Source organism: Durio zibethinus, chromosome 7 (assembly GCF_047325235.1).
Source record: "Durio zibethinus cultivar Kanyao isolate XHJ-2024 chromosome 7, ASM4732523v1, whole genome shotgun sequence".
In the NCBI taxonomy this organism is placed as follows: Eukaryota; Viridiplantae; Streptophyta; class Magnoliopsida; order Malvales; family Malvaceae; genus Durio; species Durio zibethinus.
The window spans coordinates 24815956-24836721 of NC_143168.1; the positions used below are offsets into that span (position 1 = coordinate 24815956).

Below are 20766 nucleotides of genomic sequence, written 5' to 3' on the forward strand. Positions count from 1 at the left end.
TTTGCGAGACTTGCAAAATTCCTTAACCCTAAAATAGAGTGACCTCCTCTCATTTAATTTTTTTTTTTTTTCTGAAAGATACTATAACATTTTATGTAATTTGTTAATCTTTAATATAACATGATAATTTTTATTTGAATAACGTTTGATGTAAGTTTAATAATTTTTTGTATAATTTTGGTAACCTTTTTAATAATTTTAGTACCCTTTGCTAATAATAATAATAAAGCAGGAATTTCTCAATATGACAGCTAAGTATCATATGCATCTCTAAAAATTTTAAAGGCCAAACAGATGGATGTTATATTAGAAGCAAAACTATGTTTCCCCCTTAATTTTCAACATTGTAAGAGTTTGTATATTATTTGACAAAATTGGAGAGCTAAAATTAACAGAACGAAACAAGCTTCAAAACTATCAACTTCTGAACGATTCCTCAATCTGAACTCCATTAAACTCATCACCTATAGTACGATGCCACAAAGTATAGGGCGACTGCCGATGCTGTGGTGACTATGAGTTCCTGCACATGAAAAATCATCACTTGGCTGAATCAAATGAGATATGTATATCATTTATGTCAGACTGAGCTTGGACTTGCAGCCGATGAATTAAGAGGTCGAAACTCTAAAACACTGCCAGCCAATCTTGAGAGCTAAACTTAAGCTTTCCAAAGTTTGCAATGCGTGTTTATATACATTTGTTAAACATCTAACCTAAAATTGATTGGCGAAAGGTCAAAAAACCCAAGTTGAACATAAGGCTGCAACTAGCCCCGAAATTAAGCGACGGAAGATATCCCCACTTAACAGGATTCTATGTTCATAATGCATTATGAATTATGAGGCCTATGAAGTGTAAAAGATAGGAAATTAATTCAAAAATAAACCTATTTTTTATGACAAAGCTCAATGTCCTTACCTGGTTATTGTAGAGAACAGCAGGTATATAACTGCCAACATACTCGATCAAATTCAAAAGACCTGTGTATGCCTGCAAGAAATTCAATCAGAATCATTAATGAGGCTACAAAGTGGAGAAAATGAAGCTAGAAGCAACATTTTTAAAGTCTTTTGACAGACAAGAAAATGCAAAAGGAACTCATAATATAAAAGGAGATATCTAATTATAAGACCCATAGGAGCAAGGTTCTAACTGGTGAGCTTTAGTGAAGATCGAATTAAAAGTTGAGCAACATCTCGTACCAGAGAGGACAGAGCAATACAACCAAAAACTAGTGCAAGAGAACGAAGAAGTCTTTTTCCCATTCGCAGGGCCCGCCCTTCATCTTCACCTTCTTCCTGCAGTCAACATAAACTTCAATAATCAACAAACTAAAAAATGGCACTGCTTCTAGAAGTCAGTCAAAGGTACTAATTATAGGACACCATGATTTTGAATAAAAGATGCCTGTAGGCTTTTTTAAATATGGCTCACCGTATACGTTGGTGATACTGGTGGTTCAGAGGCTTTTAATTTCTCAAAAATTCGATACACAAATGCAAAAGCCAAAAACTGCAAAGGTTTATATTCAGCAATGCGCTGTATTACAATCCAAGCCGTCTGCACAGAAACAAGTGAAAGATGAGATGGAAAGGAAAATGAAAGAAAGAAAGAAAGTGCCATAGTTATTACAATATCAATGTCTAAATTTGATGGTTTGTTACACAGAATACATATGACTCCTTTCTTTAGTATATATAATGCTATTTTAGAATTTGCTATAAAAATTGAACAAGGGTGCCGAAGATCCATCATCTAGTCTACTTACAAATACAGCAGAAATTGCCAGGTTGATACACATATCTTGTACGCTAGACTTGGTGAACCTGAAAGCACATCATAATTTCATGTCAAGAGCATATACGATCACTAAGACTACATAATAATGCTAAAGAGTCATAACTCATAATAAGTATTGGAGTAAGATTGGGCCAAAACAAATTTGAGTTTTCTCTACCACAACTAAACAAAATAAAGTAATAAAAAAAACTTCACAAAATTTTCCAACACAGTCTTCCACTCAAAGATTAATGCGGCATGACTATCATTTTTCCCGCCCTACCTCAAGAGTAGCTCTCTCTTGTTTTTAGCTGTCATCGACAACCATGGGTGGTAAAGACTAAAAATGAATAGTCCATTATGGCAGCAAATAGCTAAAAGCAAGTAATCAACATGAGCCAGTTTAATACAAAAATATTCTACTCATGAGCAATTACAAAACCTTGGCCCCCATGGTACAATTGGCAGCTTATCAGCATATTTCACATCCTTTGAAACCTGAAATTAGAAAAATGAACACATAAACAGAATGATCAGCTTAAGACGAAACACAAGGTACAAAATTCAATAGTCTATAGATATTATTAACAACCAACCAATTGCTCTCCCCCCAAAAGAGAAGGCAGTGCCCCCTAATGTTGGAGCCTCCAATCTTTCATTCAATTTTTTTAATCTTACTTCATTTATATATAGTATAGCAACAGCTTAAGAACACCAATTGTCCTACAACAACATCCTTTATATCCATGGGAAAGAAACAGATTTAGTGTTCGGTCATGCAAATTATCTTCTCTTCCATAAAGAATAACATTACACTTATACATGCTTACTGAACCATGTTAGACAAAGTGGCATCTAACAATTTGATTTCTCAAACCTTCTAAGATACAAATGCGTGAAAGACTGAATATTTAATGTTGTTTTCACAAATCAGACAAAGGTATTATATTAAGTATCATCAACTACGTACCTTAAATGAACCGTATGTCACACCCTTCTTCCGATTCATTAATTGTGCCATCATGAGTTTGTCATATGCCTTCTCAAGCTGGAAATAATAGATTAGCAATCCATAAGGGCCCCAAAAGTACGCAAAAATTCGATATCCAGATTTTCGTACTGGTAATTTAATATGTTAGGAGCAGGACATTCTCCAACATTTAGATTTTAGGAGAGTTGTAACCTACTAGTGCAGCAGTAGCCTCATCACCTCTCTTGTCAGCCTCTTTGCGTTTTCTTGTATACACTTGCTTGACCTTTTCAAATCCCTCGATAGGGCTCACACCAAGAACCTGAAACATTAAAGCATTTGAAATACCCAATAAACCAGTCACTAGTAAGTGGAATCTCTGATATCCAAATGGACCAACCGGCAAGAGTTAAAAGTACCTCATAAGGGTTTAAGTCACCATCTGGATTAGCGCTTCCTGCTCCAGATGAAGCAGCACAAATCACGATTTTACTCCTTGGAAAAGCAAATCTCCCAGGAAACCTGATCAGTTCAAGGGCTTTGCACTGTTAGTTACAAGTTCACAGCATGAAAAACCAAATAAGCCTAAAGTATATTTATGGTAATAAAATTCTTATATAAGGTTAAAGCTCCATTGAAAACAAAAAGCTTTATGGACTCTGCCTCAATGACAAGAATGAAAAAAAATAAAACTTAAACTACTTTACTTTCAAATGTGTATTCAGTTTCGATTGCAACCGAAGAAACAAATGATTGAAACAAGCGAATTACAGTCATTATTATCCCAAAAGAGTCATACAAATTTCCAATAAAGAAATAAGCTTATTTCATATGAATGGAAGAGTAAGACTAAATTTGGCTAACTGCGGCTAAATTGAACTCACCGCCCAATAACAAACTCACAATTTCCATTTCTCAACATTAAAAATCAAAACTTTCTTCCATTACCTCTGTTTTCTTGGGAACCCAACACCAATAACTGGGCAAAAGTGACGGTAAATGAATAAACAGAAGAAATATCAGTATTACCTAACAAAAGAAGATGAGAGCATGGAGATTGAAGAGTTGAGCATAGAATTCCGTGGTGAAATTTTAGGTTTTGGGCAGTGAAAAACATTGGAGATTGACAATGCCATAGTTAGACTTGATTTTAGATTCAACCAAATAATTTTTACTTTTGTTTTTGCAAGTTTTGCAGAGGGTTTTGTAGGGTTTTTTTTTTTTTTTTTTAAATTGGTTTTTAGTGTTCCAACTTAAAGGGCTCTCTGTTACGGATTTTATTTTTTAAAAATCAGAGAAATTCATGGAGATTGTGCGTTCGAGTCCCACCGTGAATGTCTTAAAATTTTTCTTATATATCCAATAAGAACTTGACACCTAAGCATCTTCAAATAGTTTTTTTTTTCGGTCCGACCCTTCGTACATAAATCTTTTCTATGTTGATAATAACAATTTCTGAATTTTTTCACTATATAATTTCTGAATTTTTTTCATTATATAATTTTATTTTAAAACCTTCTGGCCTAAGACCATATGCCAAAATCAAACACAAAATTTCACTTTAAACTTTATATGACAATTGAGAAGCCTTGTTATGGTAAAAATATTTTGATGGTAACAGTAATTATTTTTCTTATAAAGAGTTACAATTTGAGGATAAAAAAATAATTATAAATGTTAAGAATTTAAATTTTAAATTTATTAAATTCACTTGAAAGGTTATTATATAAACTAATCGAGTTAGATAAAATATCATATGAAATGGTTACACTACATTAGTATATATCACTTTTATTTAAATTATACCATATAATCACATTATTAGAAAAAATTAATCATTTATTACACATTACATGTGATAATTAAATAGTAAATATTTATTTTAATATATTTATTAATTTTTTTAAATAATGTGATAATATACTATGATTTAAATGAAAAGTATATTTACTGACATCATGTAACTGTTTCATATAATTCTTTTTATATCTAGAGTTTTGTAATAATAATTATTTTTAAAACATGTGATAAAGAGAATTATTGCTGAATTATGAACTGGCGAAATTTATTTGGATAATAAACACACTGGGAAAAACCATACAAAGGAGAAAATCATGCATAAAACAAGGAAAATGTAGTTGCTAATTAGGAAATCTACCCAAAATTTCCTAAATTTTCATGCACTTCATTCGAGTTTTCCATGAAAAGTTTGAACCAAAAATCCCTGTTAGCATCAACATTATAGGAGCCATTGATCTTCAAGGTTTCCAGCGCTGAAAATGGAAGTTTAACTCCTGCAGCCTCCAGTACTGCTCCTTGTTGTTCCCTGGACAAGGCCAATTCATCAGGCTGCTCAATTGTTGCTAAACAAGTTGATTCCGGGGAGTCTTGTGAGGAAATTAATGGCTTTAAGTTTAAGCTAGAACTTCTATCTCTGAACTGATCGTGCTGCAATAGTATTCTTGCTTCCTTGATTTCTTGTCGATCTGTCGATCCGAAACCTTGTTCTATTGCAGTCGACCTTTGTTTAAGTTTTTTCTTCAAATGGCCATGCCAGTAGTTCTTAACCTCATTATCTGTTCTCCCTGGTAATCTTGCTGCAATGGCAGACCATCTGGAGATCAAAGAAATTTACATTAGATTTTATGCTTAACCATAACATCTGCTATAGAGCTAATTATAAAGTTGTATCATACCTAATTACATAGGTAAATTTAATTAATTAACATCAAATAATAATGTTGAGTTTGAAATTAATTATGGAAAATATTGTTTTCCAAATGTAATTGGTTTTGAGCTTTGGAGGAAGAACTCATCATTCTATTAAAAGGGATGCGCAATTTTAAGGATATAGTTAACTTGATGCATTTAAAATTTTGTTCGTGAAATGTTTCTCACAAAAATCGAAACTAGGTTAACAAAGAAAAGAAACTTGTCTTCTTGCCAATTGAACTAACTTGTGTACACGGATAAAGGGATTGAATTTAGCAATTGACAGAGAAGCAAAATAGTCAAATTCTGATAAATTATAGTCTTCACTAACAATTATGATCCAATATTATTTCATGTTGGATGGAACTCTTATTGCTAGAAAAAGGAAATGGCAAACCAATCTGTACGCTCCTATTGCCAAGAACTTGATGCAGCTGAAAGATAGTTTCTTCTTCCTTATTGGTGAAGTTTCCTCGTTTAATGTCTGGCCTCAAGTAATTTATCCATCGAAGCCTGCAACTCTTTCCACATCTTGGTAAACCTGAAGAAAACAGTTTTCAATTCACCAAAATTGATATGAACTAAACATATCTTTGCTTTCCAAGATAACCCAAGATGAAGATTATTAAACAGAGAACTCAAGAATATCAATATACCAGCTTGTTTGGGGAGTGCCCTCCAATTTCCATGGCCATATCTTTGAATGTAAGATATCAAAATTTGATCTTCTTCAGGAGTCCATGGTCCTTTCTTCATTCCCATCTTCTCACAACAAGGAACCCTCACCATGCTTGCCTGTCTCCCCTTTTGCCTAGTTTACTAAGCACCCTTTTTCTCTCTTTGGCCTTTTTTAAGCTTTGGTCCAAGAATTGCATGGTTTTTCAAACAACCCACTTTTTCTAAGAAGAATTTTCTTGCCCTCTCCCCCACATAATATTTTTTCTTATAAAGTTTATTTTTTATAATGGAAGCCACAATTTTAAATTAAAAGGTTATAAGTATTGAAATTTGAATAAATTTTTTTTATATTATTTTTTTATAAATAATTATATAAATTAATTAAGTTAAATTTCGAATTACTATAAAAATCGATGATCACAATGGAAATAGTTATTGAATTTTATTTTGAACCTAATTCCACTCTTGTTCTTGGTTGCTATGTCTTTAAGATGTGTAAAATCTTTTGAGAGTCAAAATTAACATGCGCCACGGACAATAATGGTGACACCTATATCTTCTGGCCGCCGCCTATCCCAATATCTTTTTGGTGGGCTTAGCTCAATGTGCCAAAATATTATTTGGTTCTAAAACAATTATTCCTTAGCTTAATCTGCCAAAGTAAGAAAATCTTAGCTTAACCATCAAGTGATATTGAATTATAAGAAAAAAATGTGATATATATATTTCCATCATACATAGCATTGTATTAATAGCCACACATTATGGATACATGATCAATGTATTGGTATTTTAACTTATCCACTAATATTAATATTATCCTAATTTTAGATTAATAAAAATAGTTTTCGGACATTTGAATCAATAATTGATATCTAAACTTTACTCAAATAATAAGTTTGAATTCTTTTTTCAAATTAAAAAAATATTAACTTTGATATATAATAAATGATTTTAAGTTTAATGCAATCGTATTTATTAATAATGATCTCAATTATACTTACAATTCTTCGACATGAAAAATCTATTTATTTTTATATGTCAAAATTTTGGATTATTTTGAATTTGAAATTTTATTCAAATGACGTTTCAATCTTAATAACAAAATTGGACAGACAAACTTTTGGTAATTCTGTTTTTGGTTTAAACCCATTGGCTAAATTATTGAACAAAGGTCAACATGGGTCGAGAACTTTCTGTCACAGAAAGAATATTCTATTAGAAATAATGACAAACTATTACAATTTCGCAACAAATGAGTCATTTTGTCAGCTTAAACATAGCTTAGGTCAATCCATCATACACAAAATATTATTGTTTAATTTTGGTTTACATTTGCAAGACAATACCTTCATTTGGTTTTCTCTTTATCGATGAAATCTTTCAAGAAAAATTTCAAAAGTTATTTAGAAAATGAGCTGAAGTACAGCACCTTTTGTTGGTTTTCGAAATATTTCAAACTAAATCCTGACTTTCACCGACGTTAGATTTGGCCAAAAAAGTAAGCAACAATGCTTGAGGAACGCCACTAATGAGCCTCTCTCATTGTAGCTGAAAATGCCACTAATTTCGTTGTACATTATAGTCCATTATTTTTACCTTTTTTTTTTTATTGACTTCTTTGATCGTATGTGACTAAGACCATTCTTAATACTCTACACTATTTGTTAGAGGTATTTTTAGATTTAAAAGGTAAAATAATTTTTTTTTCATTAAAAATTATTAGCAGATAAGTAGGGATATTTTTTAGTTTTAGACCGACTTGACATATATAGTATCATATCAATTCAATCATATTAACAATTTACCCCATAAACCCCTCACCTTCTATTTATAAATAAAATCATTTAGGTGTTGTCTAATCATCTTACTTTCTCTTACTCTTTCGCTGTTATATTTTCTTTTTGACTTTTTATAACCAACCTCTTACTTTAACATGAGAGTGTAAACATAAGAAACATTTCTTATTTTTGCACTTAACCAATCTCTTTTTCTCCTTTATGATCTCAAAATTTTATCAATCAACTCAAAATTTGGCACAAACATTATTCTAATAACAACTTTTGAATGAATGTCAATGGAACTTTTTAAAGGATAATACAATTTTGTTAAGCTATCCTTTTTGTCAAATTGGTTTGAACAAACATAATATAATAATGAATGGCACATAAAATTTAAATTCAAGTAATCAAGCTCAAGCCCAAGCTTAAACTTGAGCTTGATTTTAGTGTAACGATGATTGAACTTAAATTGAACAAAGATTGAGTAATTCAATTACTTAATATGTTATTTCGATCAAATTACAAATTTGAAAAATGAAATTGAATTAAATTTAGTCAAGTTTCTAATTTTTTTAATTTTATTATGTCGACTCAACTTGATTGGATTATATTTTTTATTTTTTATATTTTTAATATAATAAATTATAGAGTTTAACTCAAAAAAAAAAAAAATTTAAGGAGCTGCCCAATGACCACAATTGAAGCTTGGACAATGGAGAAGCAACCCATAAATCCAAAACAAGGTGGTTGAAGTTCAAAGCCTAAACTAAGGGCTGAGCCTAGCAAATAAGGCTTAGCCTAGTCCAATGAGCAGATTTTATCAACTTTTAATGGTTTATAATTCTTCTTCCTCTCCCAATTCCTTTGATCTTTTTTGTTCAAAAATTAGTGAAAAATAACCATTCCTCAAATGATTTGTACTATATTTATATCAATACATTTTAAAAGAATACTATTTATACCTATTAATTTCATATAGAAGAGAGGAATTGAACTTTTAACCCTTACATGCATATCCTTTACCTATCCATATTCTAGAACTAGACTAATGTCTTGTCATAATGAACAATGTTAATTACATTATTCTAACCTAAGTCATCATTAAATTCATTAGTGGATGGCACATGTAATTTGGTGTCATTTCGTTGTCATATAGCTTAAATTATTGTATCAAATGTAACTAGATGCTTGCCATTTAATAGAAAAATTGAGCTATCTGATTTTTTTTCCAACAATTATGCAAGAATCTCATTATTTCATTTGCACAAACTAGTGGCAATGATCATATAGCACATAGAAATTGATAGGGGAAGGTGGGATATTCTTGCTTAATCTATTGCAACCTATTACTATTTATTCTATATGCCAATATTGATTTCAGCTTTGATATTGGATTCTTGCAGGCTATAGCACATGAAATTTGAAAGAGACAATAGAATGACAAGAGAAAATCAATTGATTGAAAGTTCATTGTATGGAAAGAAAGGGATATTGGAACATGGGTGATGTTATGTCAAAGACAAAATAACATGAGATTTTGATATGTCATGGAGTTGGGTTAGTTGGAAGAGTACAAAAAATGAATTAATTGAATGTTTGTTGGTGCACTCGCAAAAATTCTTTATTGATAGTACTAAAGATTGTTAAATTATAAAAAAAACTTAAAAAATTACTTTGTAAATAATTTATTATCATATTATTTTTGTTGTCTTTTTTAAGCATAAGATAGTGATTTTTTTATAAATATTTTTAGTTTTAGTGATTAAAGTTTAATACTGACAAAAAATTATAACTCGAATTTAAATAAATATCTCAGCTAAGTGAGTAAAGTATATAATTTTTAATAATTAGACTTTATAAACTCAACAAGAGAAAAAATAAATGAACCTTATAACCTTTCAACTTTAAGAGGTTAAATCAAATAATAAGGGAAATAAAAAATATAAATCCATAAAACAAAAGCTATCCATTGGCCAAAAGAAAAAAAAAAACAATACCAAACTGGATTATTGCCACCAAACTACATTATTGGTTGTGATCAAACGAAATTGGAAATCAATATAAAAGAATTTTAGTTGACATCACGTGGTAAACAATTGAATCTAGGATGAAATTCATTAACTTAAACCTCGGATTATCGATAATAAAATATTATATTTTAGCTTAAGCATGCTTTTCTCACATATTATAATTATGCAATAGTAGCATATACTTTACAAGGAACAAAAGAGATATGTACTATATATATAATTCTATACATTAGGTAAATGATTCTATTCACAATTACTAATTTAATTAATAGACATACCAAACTTAATCAGCAAGCATGATGGCACTTCATGCTTTTCGGTCGGCACATACCTAAGTTAAGAGAACCTTCAAAGTAGATAAGATCGCACAAACATATAATCTATTGAAAATCTTAAAAAATAATAATAATTATAATCGATAATTTAATTTAATTAATTCATACAATTATTTTTAAAAAATGACATTCAAAATATTTAAAATTTAAATTTCAACACTTACAATTAATTTTTTTTATCTTTAAATTATTATCTCATTTGTATCAAACAAAAAATAGTTATTAACATTGTTTTATTGCTAGCTAAACCCAACACATGCAAACGTTAAAACTTGAGACTTAAAAGATGAATTATGCTTTTAGATATTTATATAATAACATTATTATATAATGTGATTGTTAACCAGAGGATTAAGAAATTTAGTTCCAACAATAATAGAAATGTAACTTTCGCATGGCAAATGCTGTTAACCTACGCAAGACATGACATAGGTAATCAAGGGTGGTATATATGGATATATATATATATATATATATATATATTTGGATGATAATATGTACAAAATTTTCTAAACCAAGAAAACGTTTGCAAGTTCGAATTAGATAGTGATAGAGACAATTATAACATATTTTTGGTACAATTTTTATACAATCAAGAATTTAATTTTTTTTATTTGATTTATTATTGTATACTATCTTGGCCTTAATCATTGTTTCCTTTTCATCTAAAAATAATATTGTAAAAAGTTTTTTCCCCTAATATACAATATTTATACTAATTTAATTTCTGCAACTCTTTTTCAATCAATCCAAAGCAATTACGTATTGCTTTGATTTTTATTAATTCTCAGATGAGTCCATTTCCTCTGGATAACTAGTGAGTGTTTATAATGTTTTAATCGATTTTATACGATGAAGTTTTAAATTAATTTAATTGAACATCAACGAAATGAAATGACAAATTAATAAGATTTTCATTGAATTAAATATATATATATATATATATATATATAAGAATGAAATATATATTAACAAGTGTCAGTGGTGATGGCATGTCATTTGGTATTATTACACTGTCAAAGCTTAATTTATTGCAATCGATTTCCCAATCGTTTTTCAACAGTACTTCACCAAGAATCTCGTAAAGTCATAACACTAGATGGTGAGTGGTGGAGGAGGGTTTGCACATGAAAGAGGAGGAAAATAGCACATAGAAATCTGATATTTACTGCTGCTATTCTTGCTTCTTTGTTGCAACCATTGGATTATAGTATTTGTTTTCAGTTTGTTCTTGTGATTTTCATTGGTGGGTTCTTTCAGAATTCTTGGGATTTTGGCTTTCTAAACTGTAATGATCTTAGAAGCTGGAAAAGACAAGCACAAGCCTAAATTTACTTTATCACTTGTAAAAAAAAAAGCGAAATTGTCAATAATAACATGATTTTAATAAAATGCTCGACTTTTAATTTCAGTAATTAAATTTTAAAATAAAAAAAATAAAAGTATAATATATTATCAAAACATTTCAGAATTTAATAATCTCGTTTATAGGACAGAGGCATGACTCTGCAAGTTTTGAGATCAAACTGCAGCATCTTATCCATTCCAAGGGTTTTATCCCAAACTTTATCCTAAAAAGGAAAAGAAAAAGGAAACTCCATTATTAGTTTGCCTTCTCTTTTTCACAAATTTCATTTCATTTCCATTGTTTCACAATACTCACACACATGTATGAACTTTTCTTTTCCCATAATTCCCTCATGTAATTGTCCCCAAAGAATTATACTAGTGCTGTTGCACCTTCATATATTTTCCATAAAATATTAGCCAAAATCAAAATCTTCTAATCAAAACTATTTATCTTTCCTACTTATAACTTTTTCAGAAGTTAGAGAGAAGCAGAAGTGCTGGTGAATATATAATTTAAAGAAAAAAAAAAAAAGAAAGGCCTTATCCTCATGCAAAACCCGATATTGTAATCAATTTGAAGCCAATAGCTTCAATTATCACTTCCTATTAACATGTCCTTCCTTTGTACCTTGCACTGTCCGGCAAGGCATTGATTAGTATTTCTTATTGGATGGAATAAATTTGATTCGGTTGAACATCCAAATTATTTAGGATTAGTTACATCTTATTGTCAAGTTTAAAAGATTTAGATTTTTTAAAAATAAATATTTAAATATTTAAATATTAAAAAAAATTCATGTCTTTTTCAACTAATTTTAATTTATTTCATGAAGGATCAATATCTAAATTATGAATTCTTTGTTTTTAGCCTTCTTCGAAATTAAAAGGCAACCAAAATGATGCTTTGCCAATTGTTCCACAAAGATGTCTACAAGTCACAATGCTGTCCTTTACTCTGTTAATGTGTCACTAACTTTCTTTATCAAAGGAATTAAAAATGTCACAAGCTTTCATTTAATGAGTGAAGCAATGAAAAGGTAATCGTAGCCATTGGCAGTTTTAATTTAAAAAAAAAATAAAAAGAAGAAGATATGAGATGACTTTGTTTTTATCTTTTTGAATGAATTATATACAAATTAATAATGATGCAAAAACAATGAATGGGCCAGAGCATCTTCCACCTTGCTGGAGACATGACACGTGGGACATTCCCTATCAAAAAGCAGCAGTGTTAAGATTAGATCATCTATAGTTTTGGACAAAAATAATGATAAGTTGTAAGATAAAATAAATATATTCATAAAAAAGCAAGATTTATTTTCTTTTGTTTTTTTCGGACTCTTTAAATTAAAAAGTTTCAATCCAATTAAATTAATAAAAATAAAATTAAATAATTAATTATATAAATATAATAATTTAATATAATTTAGTTTAATCAATTTATATCTACGAATTATATATTTATAATTATCTACAATTAATACATTTTTTTCATTTGTAAATGTATATTAATTGAATTGAATCACGTTAAATTATTATTTTTTATGTAGCTCATTGATTGTTTAATTATACTTCTATTGGTTTGATTAAATAAGAACTTTTAGCCTAACAAATAGTATTAGAGCTGAATATTTGAAATATGAAAAGAGATAAGCTTAGATAAGCTCGATTTAATAAAAGAGTTCAAGTTCATATGTTGAGGATCAATTTACACGAAGTATGAAGACATAAGAAAAAATTATTGTAAGACTTTCATTACAAGTAGAGCTAAACATGTCAAACATAAAATTAATAATTGATAAAATTTGAATCAAGATAGAGATTGTTAAGAATAGCTACTTGAATTCTATAAAAGATTTATTTGAGATTAATTAAATATTAGTTGACAAACAAGAAAACTTGCATAAGAATAATTCTAAAAAGAAATTGATTTTTGATAGATAAATTAGCATGATTATAAATAAGAAAAATCTTTACAAGCTTACGTATAAGAAAAAGATATAAAAAAAATTGTATGATTTTATTATGTAGACATCTTATTAGATTATAGGAGATTGGTATTTTTATAGATATGTATACTTAAGTAAACTAAAAAAAAAAATAAAAAGATCCATATAGATATGGTGTATAAGTGCATATGAGTTCAGAATACTTTATTAGATGATATGAGTTCATACGTATTGATTGTTAATTGAGATTATATATTTATAATTCTTTACAATTAATATATTTTTTTATTTATAAATGTAACTCAATTAGACTGAATCACGTTAAATTGTTATATATTTATATGATTAATTAATTATTTAATTATACTTTTATTGATTTGATTGTTTAAGTAGATTGAAAGATTTTTTACCTAACAACCTCCCTTTTATTTATTTATTTATCTATTTATGTAATTTTTTGAATGATTTAAAAATATACATGTGATCTATAAAATAAAATATTAAAATTTTAATTTTAATAATCAAAATTTATTAGAATGTTGAATTTTTAATTTTAATGATCAATTTAAAATTTTGGTAGTTTCAAATAAAAAACAATTTTATTTTAACAATAAGTACTTTTACTTTTAAAGTTTCAAAATTTATTTTTCATGTTTTTTTCTTGACATTAAAAGTCACAAAGCTAAACAATTAAAATTTTAATATAAAACACATTAACATCATTTTTTTAAAAATTTATTGAATATCGAATAAGGACGATATTGGATGGAAAGAGTACTATATGTAGTCAAAAAGTTTTCCACTTTCATCTTAATATGACCCAAGAATCATCATATCATCTATGGTGCATAAATCAAAGTTTTAACACCTGGAAATCAAAGATCTAACACCAAGAAAATCATCTTTCTTAACATTTTTTTGAAGACAAGAGGGGGATAATTACTTGATTAATCTCATTTAAATCACACTAAATTATGTTCCACTTTATTATGGTGAGAGGGGACAATAATGGAGGAAAAGAACTGATTGTATTTGGGTTTAGTTCTTTTCTTCTCTTGTATATCTGATTGAAGGAGTTAAATTGACAATGACAAATCAGTTTCAAGAAGCAAGCTAAATTTCCAAGGTTTCTTTATATTCTTTCTTTTTCCTCTCCTTAGTTCAACTTTTTCCTTCATGTTTTCCTGACAAATCCTGCCAAGCAAACAAAAAAGACTTACAGTGTTTTTTGAAAAAAAAAAAAGCACTTATTAAGGTTATATATATATATATATATATATAACAAATTTTTTTTATAATTCATTCTTATACAAGTGAAAATCAATTAAATTTGAGTTATAGTAATAATATTTTTTTTGGGCGATAAAATATTATTAAATTTTATTTAGTACATTTTTTAATTTATTCAAATAAATTTATTTATATCTGAAAAAGAAAAAAATAATAAAAACTTTATTATAATGATTAGTGTATTATAATGAAACTTAAAACTTATTTATACAAAAATAAAATATTATAAAATAAAAAATAATAATTAAATCAATTCTTATAATTAACTAAATTAATATTTGATATTATCTAAATCAATATCAAATCAATTTTTAAATATTACTGAAATATTATTAGAATAATATTATCAATATAAAATATTATTAAAATATTACTAAAATATCAAAAACAATATCAAATCTAATAAATTTATTAAAATTATAATAATAAAGTCACTTAAATATAATTCAATCAAACCAAAGGAGGATGTAGGAAAGTAGGTTTTATGTATTAATTATAATTGTAATCAAACTTTTATTTGTGGATATGCTATGAAAGATAATATAGATAACTCATATATATAAATAACTAGTTCTAGATCTTAATAATTCCCCTGTTTCCTTGATAGTTACTTGGTTTGATATGCCGCCTTCAAAGTTCATGCTTCGTTGAACAAAATCCAAAAAAGTAGTATGATATGATTCACCCTTCATGGGTCCCCCGATGAATTACTATGGACAAATAAGGACAATCCGGTCATTCATAGTTATGCTCCAACAAGGTAAAAAAAACGAACAAACAATAAAAATGTAACTTTCCAGAGTTAAAAACTCCCGTTTTCACGCGTTTAAAGTTAATAATTATTGTATTTATATAATATTTATTTATGTTAAATACAAAAATTAATATAAAATATCAAATAAAATTAATTGTTCTGCACGGTCTCCGTTTGGTTTCAGTTTTTTTTTACTGTCCCAAGGAAACAAGCGTGTTGTATCGTAACTGGCTTTCTCATGGATCCTGCTATTTACCCACCGAATATTCCTCTAGAAAATTCCTTTCTTCCCTCTTTTAAAAGCCCATAAATCTAAAATTAACTTAAGAAAACTTCCCAAGCCAAAAGGCCATCGGATTCCCTAAAAAACTGACAAAAAAGCAAAACCCAGATCAAGAAAAACCTCAGGAACCCAAAAAAATGAGTGAAACATTGAAGGACAAGTATCAAGTATGTGAAGAGATCGGAAGAGGGCGGTTTGGAACAATAACTCGAGTGTTTTGTCCTATAACCGAAGCCTCATTCGCCTGTAAATCCATTGACAAACACCTTCTCACAGACCCCACCGACCGAGAATGTCTGGAAAACGAGCCTAAAATCATGACCCTTTTGTCTCCTAATCCTAACATCGTACAAATCTACGACATGTTTGAATCAGAAGACACCCTTCAACTCATCCTCGAGCTTTGCCAACCTTACACCCTTTACGACCAGATTTTACAACCAGATTTGTCTGAATCCAAAGCCGCTTCTTACATGCAACAGATTATGTCGGGTTTAGCTCATTGTCACAGGTTTGGGATTGTTCATAGAGATATTAAACCTGATAACATTTTTTTTGACTTCAGAGGTAACTTAAAGATTGGGGATTTTGGTTCTGCTACTTGGTTAGGGGAACTTGGCACGGTCGATGGGTTAGTGGGGACGCCTTATTATGTTGCTCCCGAAGTTGTGATGGGCAGAGCTTACAATGAGAAGGTTGATGTTTGGAGTGCTGGTGTCGTTTTGTATGTTATGTTAGCTGGTGCTCCACCGTTTTATGGTGAGACAGCTGAGGAGATTTTTGAGGCTGTTTTGAGAGGGAATTTAAGGTTTCCTACAAGGATTTTCAGGTCAGTTTCGGCTGAGGCTAAGGACTTGTTGAGGAAGATGATTTGCAGAGATGTTTCTAAGAGATGGTCCGCAGAACAAGTTTTGAGTAAGTTCTTAATTTCTTTTCCTTTTTTTTTATTTTGTATTTGTTTGGGGGTTTTTGATTTGAAGTGAATTGAAATATTGGGATGATTTGGTTTTGGTTTCTGATTTTGAAACTTTCTTTTGTTCTTCCTGATTTTGCAAGGAAGAAGGAGAGGAAGCTTTCCAAGTTGAATTTTCTTCCTGTTTTTTTGACGTATTTCAAAAGTCCATAGACCCAAATCTTTTCCTCATCTAACAGTATCATCAGGCATCCAAGTAAAGAATAAATTGTTAATTTTTTTCTTGTTCTGAAATGCAGGGCACCCCTGGATCTTGAATGGAGGGGGAACAACTTAAATGGACTGATTTTTAACAATGAAAAGAGCTGGAAATTATCAGTCAAAAGCAGAGCATAATAGCTTATCAATGTAAATATTACGCCTGCCTATCAAATTCCATAAGGTCCCCCTAGCTTTCTTCTCTACAAAGCAAAAGTCAAACCAAACACTCCATGATGGATTCTTCCGCAGAATTCAGTTTTCCAATGCCATGAAAGCAACATAGAGAATTGAGTTTCTTCACATGGGTGCTCAACCACCAAGAACCTACCAGTCTTTTTTAATGTCTTTTTTGGGTTTTTTTTGCCCTTTCTTTGAATGTTTTAATAAGGAAGCAAGAGAGTGTACAAAGATAAATAGTAGGTTGAATGGTTGATAATCCTCCTGTACTTCTCTTTTTGTTAATAAAAGTATTAAGTAAGCGAGAAAGCCTAGGAAACCAAGCTGTTGTTGATTCTCTTCTACCGTTTATATATGGGAATCTAGTATGCTTTATTTTTTTCCCTGAGAAAATGAATCCTTGAATAGAGAATTCAATCCCCAAACATGAAGCTTCGTTTAACTTTGGAATCTGATTTTGCATCTTTTGATATGATACGTTATCATTTATCAGTTTCTTTGGTGGAATCTAAATGTTCATCTTTCTTTGGACGGTAGCATATTACAAGCATGTACTTAGGCATATACTTGAAGAAAATCTGCCGAATTGTAATCAGGCATGTATTCGTGAACAGGCAGCTGACTGTTCATTCCATGTTGACATTTGACAAAAATAAATATTGAATTGCACATCATTTTCCACCCACCAAAGTCGTATGCTTGAAACTTAAGAACCAAAATATTGGGGAACAAGCTTTCTATGTTAGCATATGCTTTGGTTTATTCCCTTTCTTTTGTGTTTAACGTGTAGAAGATGTGCATCCGAGCATTTGATTGTAGTGTCGGTGCATGGTTTTTTATTCAAAGAGTAAGGTTGGAATTTCTCCTTTTCACAATCAGAAACCTGTAGAAGATGTTCCTAGTTGAAATTTCTTGTTAACAAATGCTCATAAACTTAATATTTGTTTTAATCACATTGATTCAAAGTCAATAGCAATCCTCAAAACTCTCATTTAGATTTGCAGGTAGCTTCTAGAAGTGGAAGAAATATTTGCACTGAGATTTGCAGTGACATAATAGAAAATTTGAAACTCTAAAATTTCAACTGGAGAGAATTCCTTGGATTAAGGTTTGCACTCAAATTTCAACATTGAAACTCTTATTTTTCAAACCTTATACTGGAAGAAAGTCTATGCACTGAGGCGTGCAGTGACACTGATGAGAAATGATCAAACCCTCAGTTTGAGACCATACCTTAACGCAAAGCAACTGAGGTAATTATTTACCAAGAAAAAAAACGATTTTAATTGAAATTAATAATCTAAAATATGATATAATGACACTATATAAAAATAATGAGAAAATAAAATATAAAAATGATATAGTTTAAAATTATAATAATAATTATATATAAATTTAATAAAATAAAAAAAATATTTTATATTTTTGAATCAATATGAATTATGAAATATATAAAATTTAATTTTTTTTATGTCGTAAATATTTAAATCATCAAATCTAATTAAAAAATTAAAAATATTAAATTGTTTTTATAGAAATAAAGAGTTTTGAGTTTTGTCAAATTTTTTTAAATTAATTCAAATAAATTTATTTATCTCGGATTTTCTCTAAATAAATTTAAACTCAAATAAAAAATTAACTTTGTTTTGTCACAATGCATATGTTATCCCTTTGGATGTACTATTCAAATAGGTTTTTGTTTTCTACATGGTCCCAACTTAAAATACAAGAGCAGAAACCAACACTGGAATCTTTAACATCTGGCATGTCCAAGGCCAAGTGGGGGAAAAAGATGCAAACGTGGTGAGATTTGAAGGAAATTTGCAGTATTAAAATTCTATCCATTGCCACTTTGTTTAATTTAAGAAATAAAATCTTCCTAGACGACAAAATTTTCATTCAATTTTCTGTTCAAGGGTAACTGCATTTAATTTAGTTATTTAAAAATTCGTTTTGGGACCCTGTCATGTCATTCAATAGTACGAATACTTCCAAGATCCTACGTGTTGTTCTTTTTTTTTTTTTGGGTTTGAAACAGTAAGATTCCTTGTGGAAAAAAAGAAAGTGTATTTGTAGATCAGTACAGCAGCATATCAGGTAATTGATATAATATAAAGGATCACATGCATCATGCATGGGATAAGATCTGTGATAAGTTATCACAGTTTCCAGACAAAATTTTTGGATATTTATATTTGAGAAAAAACGAAAAATTAAGCTGCATCGATTCCTCATATTTCAATTTGATTCATGCTCTTTGTAATTAAGACTATCAAGTATAGCAAGAAAACACTACATTTTCTTGTTGAATGATTGGTTAATTTCTTAGGGATTAAAACAAAAAAAGGAAGATGATGATACAGAAGCAGTTCCTTTTCATTATTTTTTGGAAACAACTTTCTTAGCAACCAAACAAATTATTGTACTTTTTCAATATCAATTCCTGTACATTTCTCAATAAAAAAAATAGAACCCATTAACCATTTAGAGACAACGACTCCATCAAATCTTGCACCTACTCCATGTGCTCACCTGCAAAATTTAGGTCCTACCCATGTGATGCTAGAGTTTTTCTTAAATCTTCTGGATAAATCAAATTATTTGTGGTTCAATAGGGCTCAAGTGTGGTCAATGTCAATATCCCCTTGTTTTGTCTTGAAATTTATTTTGTTATGACATACAATTTTTTGAGTTTAATTTGGCTTATAGTCAGTGACGAATATACCTTTAATGTTAGAATGTTTATGAACACTTGTAAATTTGAAAAATATAAAAATTTGAAAAAAAAAATTCAACTAGGTAGCTTAAAATTTTAAGTGAACTCCAAATTTTTTTTTTTTTTTTAATTTTGTTAGTTATGACTCATGATTTAAGTTAAATTAAACAACACTTAAAGAAAAAAAAAACTATCAGTGTTTCCAAATATTAGGTTTGTGACACAAAAGTCAAGGATTTTTGTAGGATATGACTGGAGTTCAGAACCAGGAAGCAATTTTTAAATTGAGGTTTAGTAATCATGATTATTTTTTGAATTTAATTAGAAAACTTAATCATTAAGGATAAGGATCATTGGGGATCCATAAAATTACATAGAGAATGAAAAAGTAAACAAGAATCAATTGAATTAGTAAAAATTAAAAACATTATTTGTAAAATTTAAATTTAATTTTTATTAGTTGACAATAGGTAGATTTTTTTTTAAACATGTGGTATTTTTTTAAAAATTTTTTTAATATTCAAAAATTAATTTAAATCTCGATTAATTCATAATTGAATTAGATTGAATATTATAAAAAATAAATTTTTTTATTTATAAAACTTAAAATTAAAATTTTATTTTAAAAAAATTAAACTCAGATCAATAAGTATTAATAACGTGTCATAATTTGTTTTCGAAATAGCCAACCCCATATTAACTCTTACCTTAAAAAGAGGGAGAAAGCAAGCTCTTCCTTGTACAAATTGATTTGCAATTTTTCATCAATCATGGCATGAATTTGG

The 20766-nt window shown here is 29.0% G+C and overlaps 3 protein-coding genes across 4 annotated transcripts; 1 reads left to right on the plus strand and 2 right to left on the minus strand.

Annotated features, from left to right (window-relative positions):
- Nucleotides 1-263: 263 nt before the first annotated feature.
- Nucleotides 264-4002, minus strand: CJD1 (Chloroplast J-like domain 1). The gene is made up of 10 exons (XM_022863343.2): nt 3782-4002; nt 3172-3274; nt 2970-3074; nt 2753-2830; nt 2225-2280; nt 1772-1829; nt 1438-1563; nt 1206-1301; nt 922-993; nt 264-523 (listed from the first exon to the last, which is right to left on the minus strand). The coding sequence occupies exons 1-10, from the start codon at nt 3886-3888 to the stop codon at nt 461-463; spliced, it is 864 nt and encodes a 287-aa protein (XP_022719078.2). The 5' UTR covers nt 3889-4002; the 3' UTR covers nt 264-460.
- Nucleotides 4003-4796: 794 nt separating this feature from the next.
- On the minus strand, nt 4797-6412 carry LOC111277859 (transcription factor MYB4-like). Of its 2 annotated transcripts, none has more exons than XM_022864287.2 (3): nt 6121-6412; nt 5876-6005; nt 4797-5366 (listed from the first exon to the last, which is right to left on the minus strand). In XM_022864287.2, the coding sequence occupies exons 1-3, from the start codon at nt 6251-6253 to the stop codon at nt 4907-4909; spliced, it is 723 nt and encodes a 240-aa protein (XP_022720022.2). In that variant the 5' UTR covers nt 6254-6412; the 3' UTR covers nt 4797-4906. The 2 variants fall into 2 exon arrangements, with proteins under 2 accessions (XP_022720022.2, XP_022720023.2); XM_022864288.2 differs by having other exon boundaries at nt 5142-5366; nt 5862-6005; nt 6121-6410.
- Nucleotides 6413-15956: 9544 nt separating this feature from the next.
- On the plus strand, nt 15957-17588 carry LOC111277129 (phosphoenolpyruvate carboxylase kinase 2-like). Its single transcript, XM_022863345.2, has 2 exons — nt 15957-16829; nt 17127-17588. The coding sequence occupies exons 1-2, from the start codon at nt 16052-16054 to the stop codon at nt 17162-17164; spliced, it is 816 nt and encodes a 271-aa protein (XP_022719080.1). The 5' UTR covers nt 15957-16051; the 3' UTR covers nt 17165-17588.
- Nucleotides 17589-20766: the final 3178 nt, after the last annotated feature.

Coding starts and splice junctions, on each gene's coding strand:
- CJD1 (XM_022863343.2), bottom strand. CDS start 3,888: ATGGCATTGTCAATCTCCAATGTTTTTCACTGCCCAAAACCTAAAATT. Junction 1,830..2,224: donor ATTGTACCATGGGGGCCAAG/GTTTTGTAATTG, acceptor ATGTGCTTTCAG/GTTCACCAAGTCTAGCGTAC. Junction 994..1,205: donor GTATTGCTCTGTCCTCTCTG/GTACGAGATGTT, acceptor AATTTCTTGCAG/GCATACACAGGTCTTTTGAA.
- LOC111277859 (XM_022864287.2), bottom strand. CDS start 6,253: ATGGTGAGGGTTCCTTGTTGTGAGAAGATGGGAATGAAGAAAGGACCA. Junction 6,006..6,120: donor GGCACTCCCCAAACAAGCTG/GTATATTGATAT, acceptor TGTTTTCTTCAG/GTTTACCAAGATGTGGAAAG. Junction 5,367..5,875: donor CATCAAGTTCTTGGCAATAG/GAGCGTACAGAT, acceptor TTTGATCTCCAG/ATGGTCTGCCATTGCAGCAA.
- LOC111277129 (XM_022863345.2), top strand. CDS start 16,052: ATGAGTGAAACATTGAAGGACAAGTATCAAGTATGTGAAGAGATCGGA. Junction 16,830..17,126: donor GTCCGCAGAACAAGTTTTGA/GTAAGTTCTTAA, acceptor TCTGAAATGCAG/GGCACCCCTGGATCTTGAAT.